The sequence below is a fragment of the Lepus europaeus genome, chromosome 22, assembly GCF_033115175.1.
Source record: "Lepus europaeus isolate LE1 chromosome 22, mLepTim1.pri, whole genome shotgun sequence".
Lineage (NCBI taxonomy): Eukaryota > Metazoa > Chordata > Mammalia > Lagomorpha > Leporidae > Lepus > Lepus europaeus.
The window spans coordinates 26276063-26297527 of NC_084848.1; the positions used below are offsets into that span (position 1 = coordinate 26276063).

General features: G+C 44.2%; 2 protein-coding genes across 8 annotated transcripts in view; both read left to right on the forward strand.

Annotated features, from left to right (window-relative positions):
- ACYP1 (acylphosphatase 1) overlaps window positions 1–14095 on the forward strand; it is a 17334-nt gene extending 3239 nt beyond the window's left edge. For 2 of the 4 annotated variants that reach the window (XM_062181122.1, XM_062181119.1), the window contains exons 2-3: window positions 2929–3020; window positions 13686–14095. In XM_062181122.1, the coding sequence (XP_062037106.1) occupies window positions 2937–3020; window positions 13686–13901 (300 nt within the window). In that variant the 5' untranslated portion in view covers window positions 2929–2936 and the 3' untranslated portion in view covers window positions 13902–14095. Of the gene's footprint in view, window positions 1–1411; window positions 1733–2487; window positions 2580–2928; window positions 3021–13685 lie in introns of those variants that run through there. The other 2 variants (XM_062181120.1, XM_062181121.1) reach the window with 2 other exon arrangements.
- A 1338-nt stretch (window positions 14096–15433) lies between these two features.
- The window catches only part of MLH3 (mutL homolog 3), a 36346-nt gene continuing 30314 nt past the window's right edge, over window positions 15434–21465 (forward strand). For all 4 annotated transcript variants that reach the window (XM_062181519.1, XM_062181520.1, XM_062181521.1 and 1 more), the window contains exons 1-2: window positions 15434–15504; window positions 16644–19970. In XM_062181519.1, the coding sequence (XP_062037503.1) occupies window positions 16694–19970 (3277 nt within the window). In that variant the 5' untranslated portion in view covers window positions 15434–15504; window positions 16644–16693. The remainder of the gene's footprint in view (window positions 15505–16643; window positions 19971–21465) is intronic.

Below are 21465 nucleotides of genomic sequence, written 5' to 3' on the forward strand. Positions count from 1 at the left end.
TCAAAGTGATTAGTAAACACATCTGATCTTACTATTTTCTCCCCCAGTACCTTCTTTCCAACAGAGTAAAGTCGCAATGCACCATTTATCATGGGCTTTCAACCTCCTAGATTAGATCCAGCCTACCTTTCCAGCCCTGCCTTCACTTCAACCCCAGAGGCTGGCTATGCATTAAGGCTATCTGGAAAGCAGCATCTGGAGATGTGGCCTGGGCATCAATATTTTTAACGCTTCTCTGAGGGTACAGCCAGAGTTGAGAACTCCTGGTCTAGCCACAACTGACTACTCATCCTTTCTCACCTCCATGATACCATCTTACCCCCGGCTCCCTGTATTGGGAGGTGGTGGAAAATGACATTTATGGGCATGGATTCTGGACTGACTGCTTGAAACTAAATCCCAACTCCCTCACTTGCTGACTATGGTTTGTAACTTTGGATAAAATACTGTTTCCTCCAAGAACCCTTTCCTAACCTTCTCAGTCAAGATTAATCTCTGCTCTGTATCCTTTTCTGTCCTTGTGAAAACACAGGGCTGTTTCCTGATGAACTCGCCATGGCTATTCATGGAACTGAATTATCATGTTGTAATTGTATTGTCAGTATTTGCATTCACATGTCTCATAGTAAATTATTCATGCAAAATTATTCATCGTTGTAATGCCTACAGTGTGAAAGATTATTACTCATCGTTGTAATGCCTACAGTGTTTCATACATAGTATCTAATGGTATCAATAGGTTTTGGATTCTATAAAGAAGCCTTTTTAAAATGAATTGTATAGAGACTAGCATTGTGGCACGGTGGGTTAAACCACAGCCTGCAGTGCTGGATTCCCATATCAGAGTTGTTCAATTCCCAGCTGCTCCACTTTCCATCCAGCTCCCTGCTAATGAGCCTGGAAAGGCAGCAGAAGATGGCGCAAGAACAGATGCAGCTCCTGGCTCCTGACTTCGGCCTGGCCCAGCCCTGACCATGGCAGCCATATGGGTTGTGAACCAAGGGATGGAAGATGTCTGTCTCTCTCTGTCAGTCTGCCTTTCATATAAATAAATATTTTAAAGAACAAAGTCTATAGAAAGAAATAACATCAACCAGGTACACTGTTTAGTGTTATTTCCAAATATTGCCAAGCACAACATTCAATCTACCTACTCCCCTCTATGCCCAGCACTAAGGTTTTATTATGTTCTGGGATCTGGATCCTCTCTGTATTGAGGAACTAGAGGAATGATAAGTTTCTATGACTACCATTGCAAACACATCCCACTATGCCAAGTTTGCCAACCTGGAATAGTCACGTATGGAGTCTTAGGTTATGATGGGATATAATGTATACAGACAAACCAAAGAGGAACCTAAACACCACGTTTTTTTTCACACACAGTCTTTTTTTTTCTTTTTTTTTAAAGATTTATTTATTTGAATGGAAGAGCAACACAGAGGGAAGGAGACACAGAAATTTTCCATCTGCCAGTTCACTCCTCAAATGGCCAAAGCCAGGAGCCAGGATCTCCATCCTAGTCTCCCGCGCAAGTAGCAGGGGCCCAAGCACTTGGACTCTCCTCCACTGGCTTCCCAGGCTCATTAGCAGGGAGCTGGAGCAGAAGCAGAGCACCTGGGACTGGAACCTGCACTCCGATACCGGATGCCTGCACCACGAGCCTGGACTTAACCCGCCTGCCCTGCAGACATTCTCAATCATTAGAGGAGTTGGATTCAAATGTTTCCAGGTCAACTCTAATTTTAATCATTCTCGTGCCACAACCCTTCCCCGTTGAGAATTCTCTTCTCCCAAAATTAAATTCATGCAAATTTGGTTATTTGGCTTGGCTTGGCTGATTCTACTACACTTAAGGAGCCATGCCTGCTAGTGCTTTTGCTTTGGTTTAGTTATTCAAGCATTGTCTGGTGTTTTCTTAGTAAGTTAGACTCTGTTGGCAACTTCCAGAAGCCTAGGAGAAATAACTTCCACTAGTAACTCCTGGCTAGAAATTCCAGATTAGGCATGACCCAAAATTTGAGGAGAATTGGAAGAAAAAGGACAGAAAGACTGTGTCCTCGTCAATTAATTTACTGAGTGATATTTAATGTTTGTTGTCTGGCACCTACACAGTTTAAATTCCAGGGCAAGAAACTAATGTATATCAACCCCCTAGAACAGTGCCGGGCACACAGTAGGCCGCCCGTCTGGACGGACGGATGGACTGATGGAATGCACGTGTCCCATGTACTTCTTCCCATCTGCTTTTCTCCCCAGGAGAAACAGGGTGCACTTAGCGACAGAGGTGTGATGAGGGCTCGGTGTGTAGGGGCCGAGCCCGGACCCTGGACAGATCCCCAACGCGAGGCTCATTGGGCTGCCGGATAACTGCGTCATGAAGTCCCGCCTTCTGGGCGGGCTCGGGGCCAGATCGCCATTTATGATTGGCCGACATAGCCTAGGTGATGGGCATGAGAGACTGCGAAGGCGGAGCCCCCCCTTTACACTTCCGGGCGCGACAGTTAGCGCTTGCGAGGGGAGCCGTTGGGCGAGGTGGTCGCGCGTGTGGTCTGCGCCCTGAGGGGACGATCAGGAGGGTGAGCCCAGGAGCGGTCCCCGTCGATTTGATTTGCCCTAAAATGTTCATGGCAGGGGATTCTGGCAGCCACGTGGGGAGGGAGAGGGACCGGCATGGGTGTAAGGAGCTAATTAGGTAAGCAGGAAATTGACCCAAAAGAGGCCTGGGTGGATCGTCCGGACCCGAAGCTCCCACACCCAGGTGACTTCCTGTTACTCCACACACTCGGCCGCTCCCGGAGTCAGAGACCTTGAGGTCGGGGAGAAGTCGCAGTGGTTGTGGATGGAGAAGGGTGCCTGTGGCCCTTTCTGCCTTGGGGCTGGGGGTCCTGGAATAAATCATGTTTCTGCTTTCCCGATCCCTGACAGGTCTGAGCATGGCGGAAGGGGACACCTTGGTATCGGTGGATTATGAAATTTTTGGGAAGGTGCAAGGGGTGTTTTTCCGCAAGTACACCCAGGTATGTGGTCTTCAGGCTTTGGGGAGATACCTAGGTTATGAGACATGTAGCTGGCAAATGGGAATTGGAAGAAGCTGGAGATCTGGTAACTGCATGGCAGAGGTAGTTTGTAGAGCAACGAGTGTGAAAATGGCTTGCAGTTGGGTAAAAAAAAAATGATGTAAACAGAAATTCTGTTACTGAGCTTTTCTAACGGGTACTTGAGCATCGAGACACACGTGTTAATGATCTTTCTTCTTCTAAAGGGAAATAGAGGGCTTCCCCAGGTCTAACCGTCATGACATCAGACCAAGTCACACTTGCAGGAAAGCTAACAGTGATCTGAGATATGACATTGAGATGAAGTGATGGCATTAGTGTAAATTATATAATGGCTTCCTCTCATAACTGCTTCATTTTCTTCATATCTCATTTCTTTATTTTTTTAAAGGATTTATTTATTTGAAAAACAGAGTTACAAAGAGGCAGAGGCAGAGAGAATGAAAAGTCTTCCATCCGCTGGTTCCCTCCCCAGTTGGCATCAACGGCTAGAGCTGGGCCAATTGAAACCAGGAGCCAGGAGCCAGGAGCTTCTTCCAGGTCTCCCACATGGGTACAGGGCCCTGGGCACTTGGGCCATCTTCCACTGCTTTCCCAGGACATAAACAGAGAGCTGGATTGGAAGTGGAGTAGCCAGGACTCGAACCGGCGCCCATATGGGATGCCAGCAGTGCAAGCGGTGGCTACACAACAGTGCTGTCTTTTTTTTTTTTTCCTTAGATAATATATATTAAAAATAGACCTCCAATTCCAGGTATAAAAACAGAGCAAGGAGCCAGCGCCGCGGCTTAACAGGCTAATCCTCCGCCTTGCGGCGCCGACACACCCAGTTCTAGTTCCGGTTGGGGCGCCGGATTCTATCCCGGTTGTCCCTCTTCCAGGCCAGCTCTCTGCTATGGCCCGGGAAGGCAGTGGAGGATGGCCCAAGTGCTTGGGCCCTGCACCCACATGGGAGACCAGGAGAAGCACCTGGCTCCTGGCTTCGGATCAGCGCGGTGTGCCGGCCGCAGCGGCCATTGGAAAGTGAACCAACGGCAAAAAGGAAGACCTTTCTCTCTGTCTCTCTCTCTCACTATCCACTCTGCCTGTAAAAAAAAAAAAAAAAAAAAAAACAGAGCAAGGAACTTGGGGGTGGGGAATGGGGGTGGCCCCCACAGGCAATACTGAGAAGGACCGGGAAACAGTGCTGTCTTGAACCCCCAGGCTTGAACCTTCTCTCAACCTCCCACTTAATTCCTTTTTATTATTTTTGGCTTTGAACGAACATTTCCCTTTTGTAGTTTAAGATTTTCTAGTTAAAAATACTTGATCCTGGGCCAGCGCCGCGGCTCACTAGGCAAATCCTCCGCCTTGCGGTGCCGGCACACCGGGTTCTAGTCCTGGTCGGGGCACCGGATTCTGTCCTGGTTGCCCCTCTTCCAGGCTAGCTCTCTGCTGTGGCCTGGGAGTGCAGTGGAGGATGGCCCAAGTGCTTAGGCCCTGCACCCCATGGGAGACCAGGAGAAGCACCTGGCTCCTGCCATTGGATCAGCGCAGTGCGCCGGCTGCAGCGCGCCAGCCGCGGCGGCCATTGGAGGATGAACCAACAGCAAAAGGAAGACCTCTCTCTCTGTCTCTCTCTCTCACTATCTAACTCTGTCAAATTAAAAAAAAAAAAAAAAAATTTGATCCTGGGCCCAGTGCTGTGGTGTAGTGGGTAAAGCCGCTGCCTGCAGTGCCAGCATCCCATAAGGGCGCTGGTTCGAGACCCGGCTGCTCCACTTCCAATCCAACTCTCTGCTGTGGCCTGGGGAAGCAGTACAAGATGGCCCAAGTCCTTGGGCTCCTGCATCCGCGTGGGAGACCCGGAAGAAGTTCCTGGCTCCTGGCAGGAGCACAGCTCCGGCTATTGAGGCTATCTGGGGAGTGAACCATCAAATGGAAGACCTCTCTCTCTGCCTCTCCTCCTTTCTCTGTGTAACTCTGACTTTCAAATAAATAAATAAATCTTTTTTAAAAAGACTTGATCCATTCCAGAATAGGTAATGGTAACATTGAGTGTGAAGTTTTGTATTCCTACTATAGTAATAGGGGGTATTTGAAGGAGTGAATAAACGTATGGCAGCCTCTACCTCTGCTCCTGTGTCCTCTCCGATCTTCCCTTACCATGCACACGGCAAATGCACTCTCGTTTCCCCTTCTGCCTTCTGGAGGGGTGTGCTTGTACCTCCAGCCTCACCAGCTTGAGGGAGGACTGTAGGACTTTCCAGGTGTCACATTCCTGGGTCTGTGGTACTTAGATTTCAAACCTGACCCTTTGAAGCATGAATGTGAGTTAGTCAACCCCCTTTTTCTCCAATTTGCAAATCATTTCTTCCTGCTTCATATACTCACCTGGGAAGCACTTATTGAGAAAAGAATTGTGAAGGTCGTTGCAGGAGGAATGTGCAGTTAGTTTTGCTACCAGTTATGCAGGGTAAGTTCCTGTGATTGAGCACTGATGAGAGCTTCAGAGATGAGTCAGAGTTCAGGGACAAGGCCCAGATGGTGGTATAGCTTGTCTTTCTCTGCCACCTGTCCCCCACTCCAGTTTAGAGAAAGAATAAAGGAATGCAAGGGAGAAAACTGATTTTCAAAATTGCAAAGAATATACCATCTATTTTTTTTTTTTTTGGACAGGCAGAGTGGACAGTGAGAGAGAGAGACAGAGAGAAAGGTCTTCCTTTTGCCGTTGGTTACCCTCCAATGGCTGCTGTGGCTGGCATGCTGCCGCCGGCACACCGCACTGATCCGAAGCCAGGAGCCAGGTGCTTCTCCTGGTCTCCCATGTGGGTGCAGGGCCCAAGGACCTGGGCCATCCTCCACTGCCCTCCTGGGCCACAGCAGAGAGCTGGCCTGGAAGAGGGGCAACCGGGACAGAATCTGGTGCCCTGACCGGGACTAGAACCTGGTGTGCCGGCGCCGCAGGCGGAGGATTAGCCTATTGAGCTGTGGCGCTGGCCTATACCATCTATTTTTTATTAATCATACTTACATCTTATTCTTTACTATTTGTGATCATTTACATGTAAATGTTCATTTTAACAAGTGTTTTTGTTTTACTACAGTCTGTTTACGTGTCCATATCAAGTAGCTTATTACTTAAATTCTATCACTCCTGAAGTGGTAGTGAGTGAGAATACAGGAGAGGACTTTGTGAGTTGGAATATAAACCACATTCTATAAAACTCGCCCTTGTAAAGTAAGTAGTCAGTGGTTTTTAGTATACTCATACAGTTGTGCACTCATTCTAGGACATTTTCATCCCCCAAAAGAAACCTCCTACCTGTTAACATTCATTCCTCATCCCTGCAGCCCCTGGCAACTACTGACCTATTTTCTGCCTGTGAATTTGCCTCTTCTAGTCATTTAATATAAATGGAATCATACAAATGTGACCTTTTGTGTCTGACTCCTTTCAGAAAATGTTTTCAAGGTTAATCAGGATTGTGGCACATATCAGTACTTTATTCCTTTTTATGGCTGAATAAAATTCCATTGTATGGATATAGTGTATTTTATTTATCCATTCATCCAATTGATGGACTTTTGGGTTGTTTCCAACTTTTGACTTTTTTTAAAATTTATTTTTTATTTATTTATTTATTTATTTTTGACAGGCAGAGTGGACAGTGAGAGAGAGAGACAGAGAGAAAGGTCTTCCTTTTTGCCGTTGGTTCACCCCCCAATGGCCGCTGTGGCTGGCACACCGCACTGATCCAAAGCCAGGAGCCAGGTGCTTCTCCTGGTCTCCCATGTGGGTGCAGGGCCCAAGGACTTGGGCCATCCTCCACTGCCTTCCCGGGCCACAGCAGAGAGCTGGCCTGGAAGAGGGGCACCGGGACAGAATCCGGCACCCCGACCAGGAGTAGAACCTGGGGTGCTGGCGCCACAGGCAGAGGATTAGCCTATTGAGCCGCGGTGCTGGCCCCAACTTTTGATTTTAATAAATAATGATGCTGTGATCATTCATGTACATTTTTTTTAAAGAATCATTTATCTGAAAGGCTGAGTTACAGAGGGAGAGACAGAGAGAGGTCTTCCATCCTCTGGTTCACTCTCCAAATGCCTGCAACAGCCGGGCCTGGGCCAGGCTGAAGCTAGGAGCCAGGAGCTTCTTCTGGGTCTCCCACATAGGTGCAGGGGCCCCAGGAGTTTTACTGCTTTCCCAGGCATATTAGCAGGGATCTGGATCAGAAGTGGAGTAGCCAGGACTCAAATGGGATGCTGGCACTGCAGGCAGCAGCTTAACTCATTATGCCACAGCACCAGCCCCCACGTACATGTGGACAATGTTTTCTATTCCCTTGGCTGTAGATACCTAGGAGTAGGTTGCTGGGTGATATGATTACTGTATGCTTAACCTTTTTGAGGAGCTGCCTGACTTTTCCAAAGCAGCTATACCATTTTATATTCCCACCAGCAGTGTATGATAATTCCAGTTAATTTCCTAATCTTTGCCAAGAGTTATTAGTGCCTTTTTTATTATAGCCATCTTACTGGCTATGAAATAATATCACAGTTAGATTTTCTTGTTGTGTGTTTATTTTATTTTCAGGTATCAATGAATTTAAAAGATTTAAGTAAGACAAGGAATATTCTGCAATGATAATGAAACTAAAATAGAAATCAGTAACAAAAAGATAACTGGAAAATCCCAAGATATTTGGAAATTATATAACATACATTTTTCTAAAATTGCAGTAGAAAACACAAATTTAAAGTGTACTATTTATACTATTTTTAAATACACAAGTCAGTGACGTTAAGTACATTCACCCATTGTTGCACAGCCATCTCCACCACCCATCCACGGAATTCTTTATCTTGTGACACCAAAACTCCATACCCATTAAACACTAACTCCCCATTCTCTCCTCCCCCCAGCTCCTGGCAGTCTTGACTTTACTGTCCTTATGAATTCAGCTCTTCCAGGAAATTCATAAGTGGAATCACACAGTGTTTGTCCTGATGTGACTTGCTTATTTTTCTTAGCAAAATGTCCTCAAGGTCCATCCATGTTGTATCATGTGTCAGACTCTCCTTCCTAAATCATATTCTGTTGTGTATACTCTCAGTATGGTTTCGATTTGCCTTCTAATGACTAATGAAGCTCAGCATCTTTTCATGTGCTTATTGGCACATGAGAGAAGATACTGTATACCTTCTTTGGAGAAAGTTCCATTCAAACTCAGAGCTTATTGTTAACGAAGTTATTTATTTGCGAGAGAGAGACAGAGGAGAGAGAGCTCCCGTCAACTGGTCCACTCCCTAAATGCTAGGAGTAGTCAGGACTGGATTATGCCACAACCAGGAGCTAGGAACTCAATTCAGGTCTTCTGCAAGGTTGGCAGTGACCCAAGCATTTGAGCCATCATCTGCTCCCTCCCAAGGTTCCCATTAGCAGGATACTGGACTCAAGAGTGGAGCTTGGGCTCAAATCCAGGCACTCTGATGTGGGATTAGGCATCTCAGCTTACATCTTAGTGCTAGGCTAAATAGCCAGCGACCCTGGTTCACTCCCTAATTGCCTGCAATGGCCAGGACTGGGCCAGGTTGAAGCCAGGAGCCTAGAACTCAATCCGAGTCTCCCACGTGGGTAGCAGGGACTCAAGTACTTGGGCCATCATCTGCGGCCTCCCAGGGTATGCATTAGCAGGAAGCGAGATCAGAAGTGGACAAGCTAGTCTTGAACCAGGCTCTCTGATATGGGATGTATAAGTAGCAACTTAACCACTACACAAACACCCACTCCTCAGTTTTTAACTTTTTATTGTTGTAAGAACTTTTTTATATATTCTGGATACTAGTCCATTATCTGATATACGGTTGGCAGATGTTTCTCCCATCCTGTGTGTTGTCTTTTCACTTTTGTAATAATGTCCTTTGAAATACAAAAGGTTTTAATTTTAATTTTTAAATTTAATTTAAAATCCAATAAATTAAATTTAATTTAAAACTCAATAAATTTAATTTAATTTAATTTTGATTTTGATGAAATCTGATTTAGCTTTTTTTTTTTTTTTTTTGCTTTTTTGCTTGTGCTTTTAATGTTATATCTAAAAACCATGCTTAATCCAAGGGCAAGATATGTTTTCTCATAAAGTTTCTTCTAAGAGTTTCATAGTTTCACCTCTTAAATTTAGGTCTTTGATTCAGTTTGAGTTAATTTTTATATGGTATTTGGTAAGAAATCCAGCTTTATTCTTTTGTATGTGCATATCCAGTTGTCCCAGCAGCATTTGTCAAAAATATTTCATCTGAAGATTTGTCATGGCAATCTTGTCAAAAATCAGCTGGCCATCAATGTAAGGTTTATTTCTGGACTCTCAGTTCTATTCCATTGACCTATATGTCTATCTTTATGCCAGTACTACCCTGCCTACAGTCTCTTTAGTTTTGTGTAGAGATTTTGAAATCAAACTGTGAGTCCTCCAGTAGTGTTCTTTCTTTTCCAAATTATTTTTAGTTATCTGGTTCCCTTATGTTTTCATATGAATTTAAGGTCAGTTTATCAATTTCTGAAAAAAGGGAGCTGGGATTTTGATAGAGATTGCATTGAATATGTAGATCAGTGTGAAGAGTATTGTTATCTTAACAATGTTTGTTCTTCCAATCCATGAACATGAGATGTCTTTCCATTATTTAGGTCATCAATTATTTTCAACAATGTTATATAAGTCTTAAACATTTTATGATTTTCTTTTTTTTTTTTTAAAGATTATTTTTTATTTGAAAGAATTACAGCAAGAGGAGAGAGAGGGAGGGAGAGAGAGAGATCTTCTATCCTCTGGTTGACTACAATAGCCAGGGCTGGGCCAGGCCAAAGCCAGGTGCCCAGAGCTTCTCCTGGGTCTCCCATGTGGGTGCAGGAGCCCGAGCACTTGGGCCATCATCTGCTGCCTTCCCAGGCCCATCAGCAAGGAGCTGGATTGAAAGTGGAGCAGCTGGGTCTCCAGCTTGTATCCATACAGAATGCCAGCAGAGAGGCAGAGGCTTAACCTGCTGTGCCACAACACCGGCCTCCATGATTTCCTTTTTTTTTTTTTTTTTAAATTAATTTATTTATTTGAAAGGCAGAGATACAGAGAGAGAAAGGGAGAGAGAGAGAGAGATCTTTAATCCACTGGTTCACTCCCCAAATGGCTGCAACAGCCAGGGCTGGGCCAAGCTAAAGCCAGGAGCTTCCACCAGGTCTTCCCTGTGGATACAGGGCCCCAAGTTCTTGGGCCATCTTCCACTGCTTTTCCAGATGCACCAGCAGGGAGCTGGATCAGATGTGGAGCAATCGGGACTTGAACTGGTGCCCATATAGGATGCAGGCCACTGCAGGCAGAGGCTTAACTTTCTGTGCCACAGTGCTGGCCCGTTTCCTTTTTTTTTTTTTTTTTTTTTTTTTTCATTTTCTGCCAGGCTGTTAGACAGTGAGAGATAGAGAGATAGAGAGTTATAGACTGTTTGCCGGCGCCGCGGCTCACTAGGCTAATCCTCCGCCTTGCGGCACCGGCACACTGGGTTCTAGTCCCGGTCGGGGCGCCGGATTCTATCCCGGTTGCCTCTTTCAGGCCAGCTCTCTGCTGTGGCCAGGGAGTGCAGTGGAGGATGGCCCAAGTGCTTGGGCCCTGCACCCCATGGGAGACCAGGAGAAGCACCTGGCTCCTGCCATCGGATCAGCACGGTGCGCTGGTCGCAGCGCGCCAGCCGCGGTGGCCATTGGAGGGTGAACCAACGGCAAAAAAGAAGACCTTTCTCTGTCTCTCTCACTATCCACTCTGCCTGTCAAAAAATAAATTAAAAAAAAAAAAAAGTTTGAGAGTTATAGACTGTGAGAGAGAGACAGAGAGGAAGGTCTTCTTTCTGTTGGTCCAGCGCTGCGCCGATCCGAAGCCAGGAGCCGGGTACTTCCTCCCAGTCTCCCATGTGGTGCAGGGCCCAAGCACCTGGGCCATCCTCTGCTGCCCTCCCGGGCCACAGCAGAGAGCTGAACTGGAAGAGGAGCAACCAGGACTAGTACCTGGCGCCCCAGCCGGGATTAGAACCCAGGGTGCTGGCGCCGCAGGCGGAGGATTAGCCAAGTGAGCAACGGCGCAGGCCCCAGTTTCCTTTTTTAAAAAAAGATTTATTTACTTATTTGAATGGCGGAGTTAGAGAGAGAGGAGAGACAGAGAAAGAGAGAACTTCTATGCACGGGTTCACTCCCCAAATGCTCACAAACAGGTAGGGCTGGGCCAGTCTGAAGCCAGGAGCCAGAATTCCATTGAGGTCTCCTACATGTGTGGCAGGAACCCAAGGACTTGGGGCATCATCTGCTGCCTTCCACATGCATTAGCAAGAAGCCAGATTAGACGTGGAGTAGCCAGGACTTGAACCAGCACTCTGATACGGAATGTGGGCATCCCAAGTAAACCTTTACCCACTGTACTGCAAAGCATGCCCAAGAGCTAACTTTTAAAAATTTATTTATCTGAGAGAGCCAGTGTGCAAGAGAGAGAGAACTCCTACTCACTGGTTCACTTCCCCGATTTCCACAATGGCTGGGATTGAGCTGGGCCAAAGCTGAGCCAGGCTGAAGCTGGTAGCCAGGAACTCAGTCCAGGCCTCCCACTTGAGTGGCTGGAACCCAGTCCCTTGAGCTATCCCCTCTGCCCTCCCAGTGCTGCATTAGCAGGCAACTGGAATCAGGAGCCAGAAGCAGTTATCAAACCCAGGCCCTCTATCGGATATGCGATGTGAGTAGCCTAACCCATGTTTGACTACCAGGCCAAACACCTGCTTCCAAAGAACTAAATTTAAGTTTTATTGTCTTTTTTAAAAATTTATTAAATTTTGTATAGTCTTTAGTATTTCCTTCTTTCTGCTTGTTTTGGGTTTACTTTGCTGTTCTATTTCTAGTGTCCTAGGTAGAATTCTAGGTTTATTGATTTGAAAGAAATTTATGTTTAGAGTGTAACTAGAGGTGATGATTATATTCCTTAAAATGCTATCAGATGACTGTTATTTAGATGGTTATGAGGTAGGATGAGCTTTTCGGAATTTTCTTAGGAAAAAAAAACACTGTTTACTTGTTCAGGTAGCTATTCAGAAACTGAACATGAGTCAGTAACATTATGACATAACTTTAAAAATGAGAACAGAACCAAGCACACAAAACTGGTAAGAAAGTCCCATTCGTGACACTAGTCAAAATTTTAGTGTTTTGTTCAGATAAATCACACTGCAACCTAAAGATGTATTGACTGCTGTAACCTCTTGCTGAAAGCTGCACAGTCCCTCTTGCGGCTGTTTTCCATATATGGTAAGAAAGTCAACTCCCCTAGGTTAATTCAAAGCAGAAGGATACAGTTGTTATACAAAGTCATTTGGATCTGGAATATTCCTCAAAATCTGTGCTTTGCATTCTTCTTGTTTTCTAACTTGGCACTAAGAAGTGCATGCTGTAGGTATCTCCTATTTTTTTTCATTCCTTAATTTCCCATTTATTTGACTGGAGTCTCTTAGGTTCATTATGCAAACATGTCTTTGCTTTAAACATAACTGATTTGATGGATACTTCAGTTCCTCATCAAACATTTTTTTTGCTGTACATAACATTTTCTTTGGCACACTCCAGCAATTTCCCACATTTACTAAGTCAGTACTCTGGCATTTGGACATGTAATCATGTTAACTCCCATTTTCTTTTGTAATGCAACCCCTTCTATTTAGATAGATTAATAATCAGTGACTTTTATAATACTCCAATGATATGTTTATGCAAAAATACAATTACCTCTAAAACAGTACTACATCTCCTAAATGGTCAGTCTTCCCATAGCGTAATGCCTTAGAGGAAAGACTATGGTAAGAGTCAGTACGTGATCAGATGGTCTTCATAAGTGTATTCAACTTTAAAGGCACTGTGATCATGTAGACAGAGTAGAAGAAAGTCAAGTGAGAACCTAATGGCCATGGAGTCTCATAAATGTTTCGGTTCAGAGGCTAGTCACCAGCTGCTTTCCTTCTCTAAGAAGCTGACAGAAAGTGGGCTTTGGATGCAATATAAACATGTTCATTAGACAGTTTCTCTAGAGTGAGAACAATGGGGTGAGTTGCTAAGGAAATTGTGAAAGACTCTAATGATCTTTAAAGATATAATGAACACTAATTCATCTGGATTTGTTTAGGTGTGGCCCTGGTTAAAGGCAAAGGGGAAGGATCAGATAACTTCATGCTTTTTCCATTTAATATACCCAATAGATTCTTGACTAAGAGAAGGGAAAATAAGCAAGATACAGCCCAGTATCCTAACAACAACCAGCCTTGGGGAATCATTCTGAAAGCATCTGTTTTGGACTTAGTCTTTTATCCTTAACCCTGCGCCAATGTAGTGAAAACTTCTAGTGCCTGGATTTTATAGGGTAGAAGAAGGAAATGGAGTCAAGTGGCCAGCATTTGATGTGAAGATCAGCAGTGAGATCCTCCTTGTGTCTTTTTGTTTTGACTGTTCTGGACAATGTCAAATTAGTTTCAGTGGCTTAATTCTAGGCCAGTGTTCTGGCAGCAGATTGTAGTCTCACTTTGTTTTGCTCAATCTCAATGGATCTCTCTTCTCTCTTTTTTCCCCCTTAGGCTGAGGGTAAAAAGCTAGGATTGGTAGGCTGGGTCCAGAACACTGACCGGGGCACAGTGCAAGGACAATTGCAAGGTCCCATCTCCAAGGTGCATCTTATGCAGCAATGGCTTGAGACAAGAGGAAGTCCCAAATCGCACATTGACAGAGCAAACTTCGACAATGAGAAAGTCATCTCAAAGTTGGATTATTCAGATTTCCAAATTGTGAAATAATATCCTGAATCTAAATTTTCTAAGATAAACTCAGTGGTTTGGGTTGTTATTGTTAATAGAGATAGAACTACTATTCTGTATTCAATATTAGAAGTTGTCAGTAAGTTATTTTAGTATCAGGTATTTGAATGTTACTGTGTATTACATGAGAGAAGGATTCCAGCTGTACACAATTGTAATCAATAAAAACACATTAGAACCTTATGCTTGGGGTACTTTTTTTTCACCTTTGGTGAACTTCATTTTGGGCAAAGTAAGAAGTATGTGTTCAGAAAACATTTGTGGGAAGATTTTGAGGTAATTTAAACAGGTCTGAAAGAACAAATACCACAAGTTCAGTTTGTTAGCTGTTCAAATTATGTCTTTGAACTTTTGGTTTTCTGAAACTTCTACTGTCATTCCTTTCCTCTGGGTCAGAAATTCACAAGTTATGGGCTGAATTGTGTCCCCCACCCCTCAACCCTGGAAATTCATAGGTTGAATTTCTAATCCCTGCGGCCTCAGAAAGTGACTGTATTTGGAAATAGGGCTTTTAAGGAAGCAATTAGGATTAAATGAGGCTGTTAAGGTGGGTCCTAATCCAATGTGACTGGTGCCCTGTAAGAGGAAATTCGGATACGGACATCTGAGTGCACAGGTGAAAGACCACTGATGCAGATGGCCGCGTGCACGCCCAGGAGAGGCCACAGACGACAGCGTCCCTGCCACCAGCGAGATCTGACTTCTAGCCTCCAGAACCGGGAGAAAAGAAATGTCCACTGTTAAGTCTTGCAGTATTTTGTTACTGCGGTCCTAGTAAATTTACATAAGCAATAATCAGAATTGTGCTTCATAAGCCCTAGAAGTGGTTTGTTTAATCATTAAACAAGCACATATTAAACACTGGTTCCGACACATTTGCCATCAATTCCATTTTGTTAAACGTTTCAATGGAAGCGAGACAGAAAGCAAGGGCAGGATTGCGTAACCATTCCCAACACATGTATTCTCGTAGCGTTCTTAGAGTTCTGCTCCTTCAATTGGAAAGAGACCAAAAGTCAAAGCAGGGGTCTTGGCGCCATTTGCAAGTTAACAGAGTTGAGCCAATTTTTCTGGCTTCTCCAGCTCTGAAATGTTATGATTCTATGATGGGAGGCCCTGGATTTATTCATGCAGCGCCCACCATCAGGCCAGGCACTGTTGTCACCCATCGGGGTACAGCAGTAAACCAAATCCCTACCCTCATAGAGCTTACATTCTGGAGAGAAGACCCTAGGTAATCTACATGTTGAATTGAAGGGCAATTTACTAGGTGTTGGAAAACAGGAAAAATACACAAACAGCCTTTCACGCCGGGCCAAAGTGGCTAAGAATGAGAATTGGGGGTCCCCCTCGGAAGAGAACCTAAAGAGGTTCCAGGCTGGCGGTGGGGGAGGGGGCGGGGGTGGCGGCGGCGGGGCACACCTGGTGCGCACGCGCACCGCGGTGTCGCGCAGGAAGCGTGCGGTTGGCGCGTCCCCTCGGAAGCGCATGCCCGCGGGCTGGCGCGTGCACGAGCCTGGCGAGCCGAGCGCGCGGCGTCCGAGGCGGTTGGTTACCGAGAGCGGGTGAAGCGCGATCCGAGGTGACTTGGGGGAGAGCGCGCGATCAAAGGATGGCTCGGGAGTTCTGCTGACGGCCGCGGGGCCTGGCGAGCGCCGCGGGGCGCGGGGCCGAGCCGGGCGCGGGGCGGGGCGGGGCGGGCCTGAGCCCGCGGGGCCGGGCCGGCGCCGGGGTGGAATCAGGAAGTCGTGGCGCCGGGTTTGCGTGAATCGGAACATTCAGGAAACGTGTACTCCTCGGCTGCCGCCGGCTGCGAGCTTGGGTATCTCGGAAAGCTTCCGAAGCTCCTGGTTTGGAGATGCAGCCCTAGCACCTGTGAGGGGGCCGCCGCGCCGGACGACCGGAGACGGAATGGCCGCTCAGCCTTCGTGCGGTTCTCTGCCTGCAAGCAAGCTTCACGTCGCCCTAGCCCATTCCGTCAGGAGTGTGGCCAGGGTGGTGTAAAGACAGGACCTTCTAAAAGCTTCCTATCAGAGCGGATACACGAACAAGTTTTAAAAATCAGTGGTAGAGAGAGGCTTACTTGGCAGCCGGTCTGTTCCCGTTCCAAACCTTTCCCCCGAGGGGACAACATTTATCCAATAATAATAATGATCTCTGGATGCCGCGCTCTCCGTGATACAATTTGATGTTTTTATTTACAATTGTTGCTTCGCCTTTCCTGTTACAAGATCTTAGCACTTCATTCTAAGCTTTTTTTTTTTTTCTCTAAAAGTCATGGTTATTGTGTAATGTATAAATGTTATGAAACTAGGGCTTTTTTTCATGAATAATTTCTAGTTAATGTTTCTTAGCTGAATTTAATTTAGGCATCTGTTTTTCGTGAAGTGGTTAGAATTTCGAGTACTGTCTTTATGGGTCAACTTTAAGTGTAATTATGATTTCACTTTAGGGCATGTGGGCTTTAGAAAGGAGCAATGAAAATTATGAAATTATGAATGTTTCTTTGGATGTTAAATCTGTTGCACCAAGCGTGAGTTTTGTGATCTGCCTAGAAATCAGAGGTATAATTTTTTTTTTGTTTCACAATTTGGTTTAATAAAAGTTTTCATTTACCTCAAGTGATATTTCTTCATAATGCCTGAGAGAAATGGGTAATGCTCTGTAACTCTGAAGCGTTGATAGTGTGTGTGGTTTTGTTTTGTTCTTTCCCTCCCATAGGCGAGAGGAGGAAACCAGTGCCTGGCATTCCCACCAGCTGTCTGCCTGCCATGATCAAGTGCTTGTCGGTTGAAGTGCAAGCCAAATTGCGTTCTGGTTTGGCCATAAGCTCCTTAGGCCAATGTGTTGAAGAACTTGCCCTCAACAGCATCGATGCCGAAGCAAAATGTGTGGCGGTCAGGGTGAACATGGAAACCTACCAAGTTCAAGTGATAGACAATGGATTTGGAATGGGGAGTGTTGATGTAGACAAGGTCGGGAATCGTTATTTCACCAGTAAATGCACCTCGGTACAGGACCTGGAGAACCCAAGGTTTTATGGTTTCCGAGGGGAGGCCTTGGCAAGTATAGCTGACATGGCCAGTGCCATGGAAATTTCATCTAAGAAAAACAGAACAATGAAAACGTTTGTGAAACTGTTTCAAAATGGAAAAGCCCTGAAAGCTTGTGAAGCTGATTTGACTAGACCAAGTGCTGGGACAACAGTGACAGTCTATAACTTGTTTTACCAGTTGCCTGTAAGGAGGAAATGTATGGATCCTAGACTGGAGTTTGAGAAAGTTAGGCAGAGGATAGAAGCTCTCTCACTCATGCACCCTTCCATTTCTTTCTCTTTAAGAAATGATGTTTCTGGTTCCATGGTTCTTCAGCTCCCTAAAACCAAAGACATATGTTCCCGATTTTGTCAAATTTATGGATTGAGGAAGTCCCAGAAGTTAAGAGAAATACATTTTAAATATAAGGAGTTTGAGCTTAATGGCTATATCAGCTCTGAAGCACACTACAATAAGAATATGCAGTTTTTGTTTGTGAACAAAAGATTAGTTTTAAGGACAAAGTTGCATAAACTCATTGACTTTTTATTAAGGAAAGAAAGTATTATATGTAAGCCAAAAAGTGGTTCTGCCAGTAGACAAATGAATTCAAGTCCTCGGCATCGGTCAACCCCGGAGCTCTATGGGATATATGTGATCAATGTGCAGTGCCCGTTCTGTGAGTATGATGTGTGCATGGAGCCAGCAAAAACACTGATTGAGTTTCAGAACTGGGATACTCCCTTGATTTGCATTCAGGAAGGAGTGAAACTGTTTTTAAAGCAAGAAAAATTATTTGTGGAATTATCAGGTGAAGACATTAAGGAATTTAATGAAGATAATGATTTTAATTTATTTGGTACTACTCTTCAGAAGCACGTAACCTCTGATGAGAACTGTGGCCAGGGCAGTTTCCAGGAAGCATGCAATAATATTTTGGATTCCTATGAAATGTTTAATTTACAATCAAAAGCTGTGAAAAGAAAAGTTACTATAGAAAACATAAACACAGAGAATTCTAAGGATTCAGAAGCTATCAGAAAAAAGACAAATGATTCATTTTTGTCCACTCATGAATCAGGTGTCCCATTGTGTAATAAAATGGCAGAGTCATCTTTACACAATGATAACTCTTGCTCAGATTCAAGAATGTTAGAACAAGAGACAGTTGAAGTATCAGACACAAGAGAAAACATAGAACATAAAACTTGCCTTGAACCTAACTCTTTAGAAAATCCACATAGAGCCACTTCAGAAGAATTTTCAAATGCTTTTCAAACATATCATTTAGAGAAGAATGAGGAAGATCTAGAAGTACAGAAAGAGAGTATGACTGTTAATGGCATGGCTGCCAACATTCTGAAAAATAATACCATTCAGAATCAACTAGAGAGACTGGAAGATGCTACTGCAATGGGATGCCAGCCTCTGTCTTTTGAGACAACATTATTGAACGTACATAGTGCTCAGAGAGAGAAAGAGAAAAGAAAAATAGAGCCTGGGGATTGTGGAGGAAGAAACAATTTCAGTTATGGACAAGTTAAATTATGTTCCACTGGCTTTATAACTCATGTGGTACAAAGTGAGGTGACTCAATCCACTGGAGCAGAACCTACATTTAAAAATTACATTCGACCTGGTCCTGCAAGTGCCCAAGAGACATTTGGAAGTAGAACGTGTCCTTCAGTTGAGACTCCAGATGTCAGAGATCTAACCAGCATTTTAAGTAAAGAACCTGCTCAACTGCCCAACAAAAAATTTTGCAGAACAAATGTAGGTTATGGGCTTGAGAAAAGACCCATAGCAATTTACAGAGATTTTGCCGTTTTTGAGGAAAGTGGTCAAAAAGCACACACAGACTGTTTACTACCTGGTACATCTTTCCCTTTGCAAAGACATATTTCAAGTGGTTGTAAGAAAACAGATACATTGATTAGTTCATCCAAACCCATTGTCCGTAAGAAGCTATGCTTGAGTTCACCGCTGGGGTCTTTAGAGAAATTTAAGAGGCAGTATGGGAAGGTTAGTTCTCTGGCTACAGAAGTGAAGGAAAGTAATGCTGACGTCACTAACCGTCTCAGTCCTCAAGTTGCGTCTGAATCTGACATTCTGCTGAAAGATCAGAATTGCTCAGACAACTCTGATATTTGTGAAAGCGCGGCCATGAAGCATGAGTCCAGTGGTAGTTGTCAGCCGCTGAGTCGCATCCTGTACTCAGAGAAGTTTCCGTTGTCTGAGGAAGAAGGTGGTTTGGAACAACAGATGGTTCATTTGAGAGAAAGTCCCATACCTTTCAAGGAGTTCTCGGACTTTAACAGAAGGCCTTTGGATGTTGAGAAGTCGCCTGAATCACTGGCCTCTAAATTATCCAAACTGAAGGGTTCTGAAAAAGAGACAGAAGTGATGGAAATGAGTCATTTTAATGAACTTCCAGATTCAAATTCCAATACAGAAGACAGTAATTTGTGCGGTGGCCTAACCCTAGGTTTTTGTAAGTTACTTGAAAGTGAGCATAAGAAAACAGAGACTGACACCAACCCAAGGTCAAATTCTGTTACACAGGGTAATTCCTTCAATAAAGGTAGCGAAACACATTCTGACAGCAATACAACAGAGAACTCTGTGATACCGGAAACTCTTTTGGTTTTACCTTACAGTAATTCTGAAGTTATCAATAAAGGTTCAGACATTTTTGTCAGAGCTTCAGAACGACAGACAGGAAGTCCCACCTCTCCCAGCAGGACGCTAATGAGTCAGGTAGAAGATTCCCCAGCCAAACAAAATGAAATTGGTTTTCAGAGTAGCGGGTCTAAAGCAAGGGCTTGTTCTGTAAAAGAAGACTCAACCACAACCTCCTTGGATTGGCAGCAGCACTTTGATGTCGCCCTGGGAAGAATGGTTTACATCAACAAAGTGACAGGGCTCAGCACATTCATTGCTCCTGCTAAGGACATTCAGACCCCTTGTACTAAGGACCTGACAACTGTGCCTGTGGATGTTGTGCTTGGGAATGGTAAGTGTAGCTTGAAATGCTTTTGAAGATGGAATAGTGGCCAAAGAGTAAAAGAAACCCGTGTTCAAGGAGATGGTGTCAGCCGATAGAACATTTGAAGGCTATTTGTGAAACCAATGTTTGTGTTTTGTCATATATGAAGATTTTAGGTCCAACACTGTTAGCTATAAAAATTCAGTGAAAAACTGATTGAGGATATAAGTGTATGTAGAACATGTCTAAGGGGCAAGACAGTCACATTTTAATGGAATCTGGGAAGATCCACAGTGCTTCCTGACCTCACTTCCCCTCCTAGAAATTTGCAGTGCCAGTGTAATATCCTTCTGGAAGTTTCTCTGGCTCCTAAGTTGAGGGCCTGGACAATTCTGTAATTCATCGTAGAGTTCTCAGTAAAATTCATGGTTCAGTACAGTACTATATTTATGGACTTTTTCCCAGAAAGTAGGACTTCACCGTAAAATTCTCAAAAGATAGGTTAAGTATATATTTATGTAACTGTACTTTCCAGATGTACTTTGTTAACAATGCATATGGTAATCCACTTGATCTATTCCTGGTATAAGTAACTGTTATTCAAGAAGAGAATCATGTGACCTTGGATCCTACAACAAGGATACATTGTAGGCGAGCCTAGGACTCTGAGCTTAGGTCTCAGTCAACATTAGAAGTGACATTGTTCTGGCAGTGTGTTGAGAACCAGATGTTAGGAGATGGTAAAGCTGATTTCCATCTGGCTGTAATCTTGGCTTTCCACTAGGAGGATAAACATTAAATCTGCATCCACATTAAAAGTCTTAAATGCTGCAAAAGAATGTAAATTGTGTGAATGTAATTGCAGATCAACTCAATTTCTCCTTAGGATGAATAGCTCTAGCAGGAAGCTCTGATTTCTCTAAGGATCAGTAAGACCTTTACTTTTCAGTGTTCTCCATTTCTTCCCCCGTTGTGGGAAAAAAAAAAACATAATCACTGTAGTAACTTGAGTATTAAGCAGGGGAGAAAACCCTTTTCTGTCAGTATTGCTGTAGAGACTACCAAGTTGCTCGTAAAGTGTGTAGTTTCATGTCCTGATTTAGACTGAATGTTTATCAGAGAGAAATCTTAAACACTTGCACCTCATCTTCCCTATATGTGACTGCTTCTGATGCAGTGCCAGAAAATGACCGGGTTACCTTAAACTGTGAGGTGGCTGTTGCTAGAACAAAGGGAGAAATCTTCACTGCCATCCTCAAACATGTGCTGTGAAACGAACCTAGGTGTGTGAAGCATGTCAGCCTTAACTGTCTGGACCAGCGTGCAGCGTGAATGTTTGAGGGCGTGTGAACTCCTCATTTCCTACTGAAAACCATTTTTGGTATGGAAACAAGTTACGTGAAAAGGTAGCCTCTAGGCCCCATTCTCTCAGATGAAATGCTGCCTTTCTGGAAAAGGCTGTTGTACAACAGAAATGTTACATGAGATAAATTATTAAGGGATAAATTTTATTGTATGTAAG